Raw genomic sequence first — 12,730 nt, 5'->3', positions numbered from 1 at the left:
ATTGATCAGCGAGCCATTGAGATTAAATGGATCTTCAAGAGGAAGACGGATGCTGATAGTAGTGTTACTATCTACAAAGCTAGAATTGTCGCAAAAGGTTTTTGACAAGTTCAAGGTGTTCACTACGATGAGAGTTTCTCACTCGTATCTATGCTTAAGTCTGTCCGAATCATGTTAGCAATTGCCGCATTTTATGAAATCTGGCAAATGGATAAACAAAATTGCATTCCTTAATGGATTTATTAAAGAAGAGTTGTATATGATGCAACCAGAATGTTTTGTCAATCCTAAAGATGCTAACAAAATATGCAAGCTCCAGTGATCCATCTATGGACTGGTGCAAGCATCTTAGAGTTGGAATATACGCTTTGATAAGTTGATCAAAGCATATAGTTTTATACAGACTTACAGTGAAGCCTGTATTTACAAGAAAGTGAGTGAGAGCACTACAACATTTATGATAAGTATATGTGAATGACATATTGTTGATCGGAGATAATGTAGAATTATTCTGCAAAGCATAAAGGAGTGTTTGAAAAGAGTTTTTCAAAGAAAGACCTCGATGAAGCTGCTTACATATTGAGCATCAAGATCTATAGAGATAGATCAAGATGCTTGATAAGTTTTTCAATGAGTACATACCTTGACAAGATTTTGAAGTAGTTCAAAATGGAACAAGTCAAAGAATTTTTTTTTGCCTGTGTTACAAGGTGTGAAACTGAGTAAGACTCAAAGCCCGACCACGGCAGAAGATAGAAAGAGAATGAAAGTCATTCCCTATGCCTTGGCCATAGGTTCTATAAAATATGCCATGCTATGTACCAGATCTATTGTATACCCTACAATGATTTTGGCAAGGGAGTACAATAGTGATCTAGGAGTAGATCACTGGACAACAGTTAAAATTATCCTTAGTGAAATAAGGATATGTTTCTCGATTATGGAAGTGACAAAAAGGTTCGTCATAAAGGGTTGCGTCAATGCAAATTTCGACACTGATCCAGATGACTCTAAGTCTCAATCTGGATACATATTGAAAGTGGGAGCAATTAGCTAGAGTAGCTCCGTGCAGAGCATTATTGACATAGAAATTTGCAAAATACATACGGATCTGAATGTTGCAGACCCATTGACTAAACTTCTCTCACAAGCAAAACATGATCACACCTTAGTACTGTTTGGGTGTTAATCACATGGCGATGTGAACTAGATTATTGACCCATTCTGTTAGCTTAGCACTTGATCGTTTAGTTTGTTGCTATTGCTTTCTTCATGACTTATACATGTTCCTATGACTATGAGATTATGCAACTCCTGTTTACCGGAGGAACACTTTGTGTGCCACCAAACGTCACAACGTATCTGGATGATTATAAAGGTGCTCTACAGGTGTCTCCGAAGGTACTTGTTGGGTTGGCGTATTTCAAGATTAGGATTTGTCACTCCGATTGTCGAAGAGGTATCTCTGGGCCCACTCGGTAATGCATATCACTATAAGCCTTCCAAGCATTGCAACTAATGAGTTAGTTGCGGGATGATGTATTACGGAACGAGTAAAGAGACTTGCCGGTAACGAGATTGAACTAGGTATTGAGATACCGACGATCGAATATCGGGCAAGTAACATACTGATGACAAAGGAAACAACATATGTTGTTATGCAGTTTGACCGATAAAGATCTTCGTAGAATATGTAGGAGCCAATATGAGCATCCAGGTTCCGCTATTGGTTATTGACCAGAGACGTGTCTCGGTCATGTCTACATAGTTCTCGAACCTGTAGGGTCCGCACGCTTAAAGTTCGATGATGGTTATATTATGAGTTTATGTGTTTTGATGTACCGAAGGAAGTTCGGAGTCCCGGATGAGATCGGGGACATGACGAGGAGTCTCGAAATGGTTGATACGTAAAGATCGATATATTGGATGACTATATTCGGACATCGGAAAGGTTCCGAGTGATTCGGGTATTTATCGGAGTACCGGAGAGGTACGGGAATTCGCCGGGGAGTGTATGAGCCTTATTAGGCTTTAGGGGAAAGAGAGAGAGGCAGGCGTTGCGCCCCCTCCTTCCTTCTCTTCTCTTTTCCCTTTCCTTCTCTCCTACTCCTACTACTTGGAAGGGCTCCTAGTTCTACTAGGAAAGGGGGAATCCTACTCCCGGTGGGAGTAGGACTCCCCTAGGGCGCGCCATAGAGAGGGCCGGCCCCTCCCCTCCTCCACTCCTTTATATACATGGCCAGGGGGCACCCCATAGACACAACAATTGATCTCTTGATCTCTTAGCCGTGTGCGGTGCCCCCCTCCACCATAATCCACCTCGATCATATTGTAGCGGTGCTTAGGCGAAGCCCTGCGTCGGTAGAACATCATCATCGTCACCACGCCGTCGTGCTGACGAAACTCTCCCTCAACACTCGGCTGGATCGGAGTTCGAGGAACGTCATCGAGTTGAACGTGTGCAGAACTCAGAGGTGCCGTACGTTCGGTACTTGATCGGTCGGATCGTGAAGATGTACGACTACATCAACCGCGTTGTGCTAACGCTTCCGCTTTCGGTCTACGAGGGTACGTGGACACACTCTCCCTTCCCGTTGCTATGCATCACCATGATCTTGCGTGTGCGTAGGAAATTTTTTAAAATTACTATGTTCCCCAACAAGTTTTTCCGCAAAAAAAATAGCCTCGAAAAACGCATTAGACCCTAATATAGAAAGAGGGAGTATGTAGTATCTATCAAATTGAAGAGTATATATGCGTACTATGTAGTATATAAGAATGTTTACGTAGTATATATATATATATATATATATATATATATATATATATATATATATATATATATATATATTACTTTTTAGGTAGTATGTATCGTTTTTTAAGTGTGCTTCTTTTTACGTACAAATATGTATATATTTTAAAAATATAATAAAAATTATGGGCCAACTTGCAAACTTCATATAACTCACTTTGAACTATCTTATATATAGTATATTAACATATTTAAGATGATAAAGTATTATATATAGTGCCACATGGTAGTATTTGAGACATGTGAGATGACCACTCCTAGGTGATAAAATGAATTTTTCCTATATATATACCTAACAATAAAAGAATTATTGCTTCTGGCCGTACATCACCGAAATTGTCCCTAAAATTACAAAATACTACCCACCGGGGCCATCTATAAGTGATAAAAAAAAGTTTCACACATGGGAATGCAACTAGGCCGGCCCATGCCCTCCTATACCGTGATTTGCGCGCTGGGACAAAAGGAAGCGCACCAGTTTGGGTTGACCCATGTCCTGATGGCATGTTTTTGTGTTTACCTTTTCCCTCCTTGTTTCTTCCACTTTAAATAATTTGAGACTTCAAAAATGATTCGAAAATTAAAAAATATGAATTTTGAAATAAAATATTTAATAATTCATAGATGATTGTGGGCTCGGAAAATGTTCGTGGTTTTTAAAAAATGTTTACATATTCAAAAAAGTTCACAGTTTTGAAAAACAATGTTTAGGAAACTAAAATTATGATTTTTTTAAGTTCATGTATTAAAAAATGTTAATCAAAATGAAAAAAAAATCGCCAATACAAAAAATGTTCATGAATAGAAAAATATCCTCAGAATTCAAAAACTGTTTGTGACTTACAAAATAGTTTATTGATTCATAAAATGTTCGCTGATTAAAAAAATGATCATGCATTTTGAAAATTGTTTGTTAAATCAAAAAAATGTTTGTGAATTTCACAAATTGTTCCACCAAATTTTCAGAAAAATTGTTGATTCTAGAAATATTCGTCTATTCAAGAAAAATGTTTTAAAAATGATCACAATTTTTAAAATATTTTCGCAAACAGTATAAAACGTTCATGAATTCAAAAAATGTTCATGATTTTAGAAAATATTCGAAATATGTGAAAATGTTCAAGAATTTAAAAAAATCACAAATTCAGATATGTTCAGTGATTTTCAAAAATTGCTCACGATATCACGAAAATGAGAGTGATGGTGTATCTTGGTGATGCAGCAAAATATGGTCATGGCCATTGGAGATTATGATATTTTCTATTTCTCGTTGCAATGCACGGCTTGTTATAGAATAATAATAATAATGTACGTCGTATAAATTAGAGACTGTGGTTCTTAGGTGACGTCATGCACCCGTTGGTTGGATGTTAGTTCTGTCACTGCATGTAGTAATCATTTATCGTTTGGGTTTCATGGAGGGGTTACATGGAAGGGATTGGTCTATCAGACAGCCTAACGTGACGACCAAAAGATAAAGTAGACATAGCTTTAACCATGCTATGAGCTTCAACATTCATTCACGGTTCTCGTGAATAATTTTAGCCTCCACATTATCTTGCATCTTTATATTTATGGCCGTGCTACATGTTAGCCGACTGGTCCTTTGAAAAGAGATCAGCCGGGTCACGAACCGTTGGATTCAATACAAAATAGCAGTTAGATTCAGCCGATGAGGTTTGCAACAAAGATTATGTTGCAGAAACTTATGCAACAGAGATAATGTTGCGGAAACCTTTGCGACCGAGGTGAGGCAATGTTGTAGAATTATTATTTTGTCTTCACCTCGTAACATAGGTGATATTGCGAAAGAAAAGTTTCGCAGCATGGATGATGTTGCCTTTTTTTTGTTGCATTGAATAGAGTTGGCCAGGGGTGAAGTGGTGGTGGTTGTCGGTGGTCGAAGGGGCCGGCGGCCATGGATGGGGCTGGAGTCGGGCCAAACCGAGGAGGAGGCACAGGGCCTGTGAACAAGGGAGCAAGAGCTGACACGGTGAGTGAGGCGCAACCTCATTCCGACCTCGTCTGCAACCTCATCCCGTCGCCCCTGTAGCCTTATCCATCCGTCTCGAGAGAAGATTGGGGAGGGAAAGGAAACCATTAGTCTGGTTCAGTTGTCACCTTGTGCAGCCAGCCACATTTTTCGCCTTTCCCTTATCTTTGCATCGTGTATGATTGATGATGTGGATGTCGTCCTTCCTTGTCCGATCCAGGGCCCAAATCTAGCCACAGAGAGAGACCCCAACGACGACGCTACGTTGTTACCCCGTGGCCGGCGAGACCCCGAGAATTACATAAAGGCAACCCAAGCCCGCAGAGCAGAGGCACCCAGCTCCTCCCCTGCTCCCGTCGTCCGCCAAAGAAGCAAGCAGCAGAGCAGAGGGAGATGGCGGCACCTCGCCCGCATCCGCTGCTGCTCCTTCTCCTCGTGGCGCTGCTGGCCGCCTCCGCGCCCCGCCGTGCCGACGCCTGGGGCAAGGAGGGCCACATCATGGTGTGCAAGATCGCCGAGGTACTGTACCTCCTCCTCCTCCGAGGATGAAGGAAGGAATGTGCGTGCGTGCATGCGTGCTGAATTGGGTTTGTGCGTTGCGTGCGCTGCAGAAGTACCTGTCGGAGGAGGCGGCGGCGGCGGTGCAGGAGCTGCTGCCGGAGTCGGCCGGCGGAGAGCTATCGACGATGTGCCCGTGGGCGGACACCATGCGCTTCCGCTACCACTGGGCCAGCCCGCTCCACTACGCCAACACCCCCAACGTCTGCAACTTCAAGTCCTCACGTCAGTTCTCTTCTCCCTCGCCTCTGCCTGCCTTTCTTTCTACTTCAGTTACTCGTTTCTCGTAGTATAAACCGAACAGAGTTTATTCACGCGCCATTAGTAGTATACTCCCCCGTTTCTAAATATAAGTCTTTTTTAAACATTTCAAATGGAATACAACATACGGATGTATGTAGACATATTTTAGAGTGTAGATTGACTCATTTTGCTCCATGTCTAGTCACTTGTTGAAATTTTTAGAAAGACTTATATTTAGAAACTGAAGGAGTATATAGCACTGCATGTTAAACCAGCAAGAAAATGTTTTTCCCTCGCAAAAAAAAGCAAGAAAGTGTTTTTATTTTATTTTCTGACAACACATGTAGAGTTCAATAAAAAATACACACGTCCCTATGAAACCAACGGTTTTGCTATTGAACAAATGTCTAGAATTATTTATTGTAAGTCAATTATGTATGCGCCTGCCCTTTTTCGCATGGAAATATTGAAATTGTCTTTAAATCTTACTTGATTTTTCTATCTCACGTTCTACTTTGTAAGTCTTTTGATCAACACCCGGCCGTTCTTTATCATAACCTATAACTTCATATATACTAACCGGCAGACTAGAAGTGCAGTAACATTATCTCGAAAAAAAGCGCAGTAATATCATAGTAAATGTTTGTTTCGTTTTAATTTTTTGGTAAAGAAGCATGTTGTGTTGCCATCAAACTTGCAAAGTTAGTCCAACAAATGTGCAGTTTTAGAGGGTCGAGATTTACAAAGGAAAAAAAAACATCGACATACAATTAGCAAAATGGCAAAAAAAAACTAAAACAAAGAAAATGCACTAATATTGTTGAGAAATACGGAAGAATGTACGACCAGAAGGGGGTGGGTGCGGGGGGTGGGGGGGCGTTAGCTAAAAGCAAAAGGAAAAATATACACATTTTGTATACAACATAAAGTAATATAAACAATCTTAGTAGTGCTCCCTCCGTTCATTCATGGACATAAAGATGTTTTAGTAACTTTTTTTAATTGGATGTGCATAGACACGTTTTAGCGTGTTTGTTCATTCATTTCTGCGAGTATGTAGTTCATATTGAAATATTCAAAATATATTATATTTGTGAACGAAGGGGGTACAAAATAAGAAGAAATGATTTTTTGAGATAAGATTGGCTATATGTATGAGGGAGGTATCGGCAGATCCTTTGCTTGCACATCCCGACCGCATATGCTAGCTCACGATCCGGGACCGACCGACCGGCGATGATGCTTGTTGGAGAGGGTGAGATTAATTACGTAGTTTGCTTGCTTCACACACACACACACACACACACACACAACACACGATTCCATCCACACCGCTCCGCCGAACAGGTCGTTTTCCTCATCCTCATATCACTTGAATAGCTGCACGTGGGCAAATGAGGCCGGTCTGCTGCTATCTGATCTGATCTGGCGATGACAAAATGTCGCTGTAACAAATATAAGTACTTGTTATCTTCCCCACGCGCATGTGGCCTTGCCCACGGCCACGACGCCAGCGACAGCAATCGCAGTGACAATCACATGGATGATGATGAATGTGTCCACATATTATCCTATTATTGCATGTGTTGCAACGTGAGGCGCACAATTACTGCATATGTTACATGTGGACGTGGTCGTCCAAATGAACAAATAATCTGATGTCGCGACGACTAGACCAGGGATACAAGATGTTTTTAGACGCTTTTTTTAAATAATACATTTTTAATTAATTTGCATAAATATTACGCCGATATTTTTATTTTTAAAAATAATACATCGCCTAGTCGGCCCACCGCAGGCCGATTGGCTTGCTGCGAACCAATTAGTTCCAGTCGGCTTGCTGCGGGCCGACTAGGTGCATATGGCCATTTTTATTTTTCTGTTTTTGGTTTTAGTTGTTGTTTTCTATTTATTCTATCTATCAAATGAATCTGGTTTGTGTTGAAACTTTTTGCATAAATTACTAGCAATATTAACAAGCCACATCTAAATTTTCATAATTTTTGGAAAACAACATATTTACAATTGTATTAGATAGCTCCTGGTGAATATAGATAGGATTTAAATTTATCTATACAAATTGATTTTCTTTTATTTTTATAGATGTTAAAATATCTAGGAGAATAGTTTAAATTTTCTATGAAACAATTTGAGAATACTTTTTTGGCTTATGAAACAATTTGAAACAATTTTTGTGAAACAATTTGAGGAAAATTATTTTTTGGCTTATGAAACAATTTGAGAATACTTTTTTGGCTTATGTTCCTCAAATTGTTTCACAAAAATTGTTTCATAAGCCAAAAAAAATTCCTCGAATTGTTTCACAAAAAAAATTAAAACTATTCTCCTCAATATTTTAATATTTATAAAAAATCCAATTTGGATAAATAAATTTAAACCCTATCTATATTCACCAGGAGCTATCAAATACAAATGTAAATATGTGGTTTTTCAAAAATTATGAAAATTTATATGTGACATGTTAATATTGCTAGTAATTTATGCAAAAAGTTTCAACACAAACCAGATTCATTTGATAGCTAGAATAAATAGAAAACAACAACTAAAACCAAAAACAGAAAAGGAAAAATGGTCACAAGCACCTAGTCGGCCCATCACGGGCTGATTGGCGTCCAGTCGACCCGCAGCAAGCCGGCTGGGACTACCAATTAGTCCCAGCCGGCTTGCTGCGGGTCGACTGGAAGCCGATCGGTCTGTGGTGGGCCGACTAGGCCCAGTCAGCCTGCGGCAGGCCGATGGTGTATTATTTTTGAAAATAAATATATAGTCGTAATATTTATACAAATTAATTTAAAAAATGTATTATTTAAAAAAATTAGCTTTTTAGACAGTGTAGTAGCTAGCAGAGACTGACACTGACTGGTAGAACCGCCGGGCCCGGGCGGGCACAATTGTTATGACCGTTGAGCATCAACCAAGCGTGATTTCATGTGGCTGGGTAAATTTCAGGGGACTGCCACAACTCTCGCGGGCAACAGGGGATGTGCGTCGTCGGGGCCATCAACAACTACACGGACCAGCTCTACACCTACGGGGATTCTCCCAAGAGTTCATGTAAGTGCCATGAGCTTACTTCCTGTCAGAACACGCAATAATTCTGATTTCTTAACAACATTGGCTCGCATCGAAACGCAGACAACCTGACGGAGAGCCTGATGTTCCTGGCGCACTTCGTGGGCGACGTGCACCAGCCGCTGCACGTCGGCTACGAGGAGGACGAGGGCGGCAACACCATCATGGTGCGCTGGTACCGCAGGAAGGCCAACCTCCACCACGTACGTGTATCCCTGCCACACAGGAGTCGTGTTCATCAGAGCTGGTATGGTTTTTGGTCTGGACTGAACTTCTCGGAGTGTTTGGTGTGTGTTGGCAGGTGTGGGACGTTAGCATCATCGACACGGTGATGAAGGACTTCTACAACAAGAGCCTGGACACCATGGTGGGCGCCCTCCAGACGAACCTCACGGTGAGCACACCACTAGACTGCCAACAACTCAAAATACTGCCGGCCGCTCTCTTGTGTTTCTAATTGTTAGGAGGGAGAGATGGATTTGGTGAAATTATTGTTGATTGTATTGCTTGAGCCTCGTGGGCATATATATAGCAGTATAAAGACCAACTTGAAGTACAAGACAAGGCAGGACCAAATCCTAGTCTATCATATACTTTCTAATAATCCTTATACTCAATATCCCCCCGCAGTCACAATGGTAGCGAGGCAGACGGTAAGACTGGAGAAGAATCTGAAGGTAAGCCAACAGACCCCCCCCCCCACCCTACCCCTAGTCGTAACGGCCGATGCATCGCAGAGCCGTGGCTGGAGTGAAAACCGACGAGGTTGCTCAAGCAGGCGGTAACCCTTTGTGCCGTTTGTCGATGTACCCGAGAGCGTGGGTGGTGAAGCCGTGATTGAGGTAGCCGTGCGAAGAATACCGTGGTCGATGTCGAGTCGGGGTAGCTGGTGTCGAGGAAGTCGCCGTGGAGTCACGGGCGCAAGGGAGTGCCGAGTTAGCATGGGTGCAGTGGTGTCAAAGTAGGGGTGCGCTAGGAAGAAAACATTGTTGACGACACGTTGCGCCGGCACCAGGCTTGCCAGGCCCGGGGACACGTCGTGGACGAAGGCACGCGGTGGTGTTGCCAACACCGGACATGCGTAGACTGGGACTTGCACGAGCCATACGCCATGTCGAAGAAGTCGGAGAGGCCAGCAGAGAAGGATTCGACGACGGTTGCGGGCCAATCGGCGCGGGGCCAATGTCGCCCACGGTTGTCGGAGTAAATGAAGCGGTCGGGGTAGATGACAGCGACGCTGGCGATGGACTGGAGCTGGACGAAGACAAATGGGGTGGACGGGCGGCTGCGGCGGCTACGGGGGTAGCGGCGGCAGCGGCCGAAGAAGAGCGGCGGCAGTGGCTACTAGGTTAGAAGCGTGGTGGCGATGCTCGAAGTAGGCGAAGAATCCTGACAGCGTGACGAAGACCGGCGCAGACAGTGGCGTTCTCGCGCCAAGGAAGACGACGCGGCGCATACCACGGGAAGTCGGCGCGCGGGGACAACGAAGTGGACCACGGGCCGCGGCGCTAGGGCCCGAAGGGGCGACGTAGCGGCGGCAGGCGGGTCGGGGCGACGGCGGGGACCGCAGGCCGCGACGCTGCGGCCCGAAGGGGCGACGCAACGGCGGTTCGTGAGTCGGTGCAGCCGTGGGGACGGTCTTAGGACAGCGGCGTGGACCGCGTGCCACACTCGCTATGACCGGATGGGGTGACACAGCGACGGCGCGAGGGTCGGTGCAGCCACGGGACGGTCTGGAGCGTACAACCTCGGAGCGTACAACCACGGGACCGCGGGCCGCGACACTATGGTCCGAAGGGGCGACGTAGCGGTGACGCGGGTCGGTGCAGCCGGAAAAAAACCACAGGACGGCGGTTGCGGCCCGATGGAACGACGCAGCGGCAACCCGTTGCTCGATCGGTGAAGGTGCATGCTAAACTCGGGACGGTTTTTACGAGGCCTGCGGAGGCGCGCGACACCAACGGGTCAGGTCGATTGTACGGTGTAGATGAAGCATGTATACAACTGATCAGACCAAACATGCAATGAAGATGGAGTGACTGGACGCGAAGACGGAGACGACGGGTTCTGCAGCGGTCGCGTCACATGAGCATGCAACTAAGCAAAGACCACACGTGCTGGACAGGAAGTTGATTTGTACGTATATACAAACAATCAGCCAACGTGTGCACACAACACGGATCGGGCTAGCGCAACGCACGCCATGCGAGCAAAGCCGGTGCACCCACGCACGTATGCCCCGTCCGATCCTGCTTGAAGTGGATGGAGGTTGACTTGATGTAGGATCCCTGATCGGATCAAGGCGACGACTGTCAGCGCATACCGACATGCGGACGGAGGCGTGGACAGCGGCCGTTCCGGGCCTCAGCGTAGCACGCAAGGCTGTGAGTCGGAGAAGACGCTAGTGTAGTCGATGCCGAAGTCGGAGTGGAGGCGCGCGAGGGTCGACGATGACGGCGGGCGACACAAACCGATTTTAGATCGAAAAATCAAAAAATAGACACCGATCAAAGCGATCGGCGGGAGAAATTCGAAGCAAGGGATCGGGAAAAAGACTTTAGGGCAGCCGGTCAACACGACCAGCGGACGGCGGCGTGGCCTCCGGCGGCGGTCATGTAGACCGACCGCCCCGGAGGCGGCGCGCGGGTGCGGAAGCGGCGGCGGTTAGGGTTTAGGATCGATTAGGTTAATACCATGTTAAAAGGGAGAGAGAGATTTAATGAAATTATTGTTGATTGTATTGCTTGAGCCTCGTGTGCATATATATACAGGAGTACAAAGACTAATTTGAAGTACAAGACAAGACAGGACCAAATCCTAGTCTATCCTATACTTTCTATAATCCTTATGCTCAATATATAGGGTTATGGGCGATTTGCCCGCACGTTGAGTAATAAAGCCATGTTGCTTTAAAAAAAAAAGAAACACTAATGCTAATGCTAGCCGTGAACTGCAGGAAGGATGGTCCGACGATGTCGGCCACTGGGAGAACTGCGCCAACAAAAGGGCGACCTGCGCAAATGAGTAGGATTCATATCCAAACACTTGCACTTTCTTTCAGTTCATGTCCTGTGTGCAACTAATTTGATCACAATATTTGACATGGTATGGCACCGAATCCACGTTGCAGCTACGCGATCGAGAGCATACACTTGTCCTGCAACTACGCCTACAAGGATGTGGTGCAGAACATTACCCTCGGAGGTACGTGATTATGTGTCCACATTCACAGCAGTGCTTGTGAGTTCTGCCTGGCTAGAGTACATGCAGCGCTAATGCATGGATGGTTACCCAACTCTTCCGAAATGCAGATGATTATTACTTCACCCGCTACCCGGTCGTGGAGAAGAGACTAGCACAGGCCGGCGTCAGACTCGCGCTGATACTCAACCGTATATTCGACAAGAAGAAAGCAGATACCATGCCGTTATACGTACAGTAAAAGAGCTATACTTTGTACATGAAGTGTATACATACGGGGCTGCAAGGTATTGTAGCTGCCGTTGCCACGCCAGTTTCTCATAAATTACCGCTTCAATAAGTTTGCCATTCTGTAATAAGAGTCACAAAGCCTTGGCACAGCACTCAGAAATTCAATTGTTGTGAAGTTGTAATATAATTCAACCGTCTATAATAGACTATTTGCTTGAACAATAATAGCCAATCCACAAGTGAAGTTCAGAGCCACGTTTTATTTCCTCTCAACTTCTTTCATTCCTTTACGTTTGTGCGCCGCTGTTTATCTGTGACCCGATATAAATTACTTGTGCATTTCTTCGTAACAGGACTCAGATAGTACAAATCAGCTGATCTAGCCTTCTATGATCCATGGTGGCGAGTACATTCAATTTCCTGAGCAAATTCCAATAGAATGGGTGGAAATAATAAATGTGAAATCAATATGGAACAAATGGTGCACCAAATTAATTTTATTCATATATCTCAATTCCAAATTAATTTAATTTTTTGCCAAATGGTGCACCAAATTTAATTTTATTCAAATTTCAAAAAACGTTCAACAATTTGAAAAA

General features: G+C 44.2%; 1 protein-coding gene across 1 annotated transcript; it reads left to right on the top strand.

The window, feature by feature from the left end:
• Nucleotides 1-5,028: 5,028 nt before the first annotated feature.
• LOC125515256 (endonuclease 2-like) lies at nt 5,029-12,398 on the top strand. The gene is made up of 8 exons (XM_048680694.2): nt 5,029-5,324; nt 5,417-5,588; nt 8,577-8,681; nt 8,763-8,902; nt 9,001-9,093; nt 11,656-11,723; nt 11,830-11,903; nt 12,011-12,398. The coding sequence occupies exons 1-8, from the start codon at nt 5,199-5,201 to the stop codon at nt 12,139-12,141; spliced, it is 909 nt and encodes a 302-aa protein (XP_048536651.1). The 5' UTR covers nt 5,029-5,198; the 3' UTR covers nt 12,142-12,398.
• The last annotated feature ends 332 nt before the right edge of the window (nt 12,399-12,730 follow it).

The sequence above is a fragment of the Triticum urartu genome, chromosome 3A, assembly GCF_056163025.1.
Source record: "Triticum urartu cultivar PI428250 chromosome 3A, HENAU_Tu73, whole genome shotgun sequence".
NCBI lineage: Eukaryota > Viridiplantae > Streptophyta > Magnoliopsida > Poales > Poaceae > Triticum > Triticum urartu.
The sequence above is the reverse complement of the archived record's forward strand: the minus strand, read 5'-3'. Positions and strand labels throughout refer to the sequence as shown.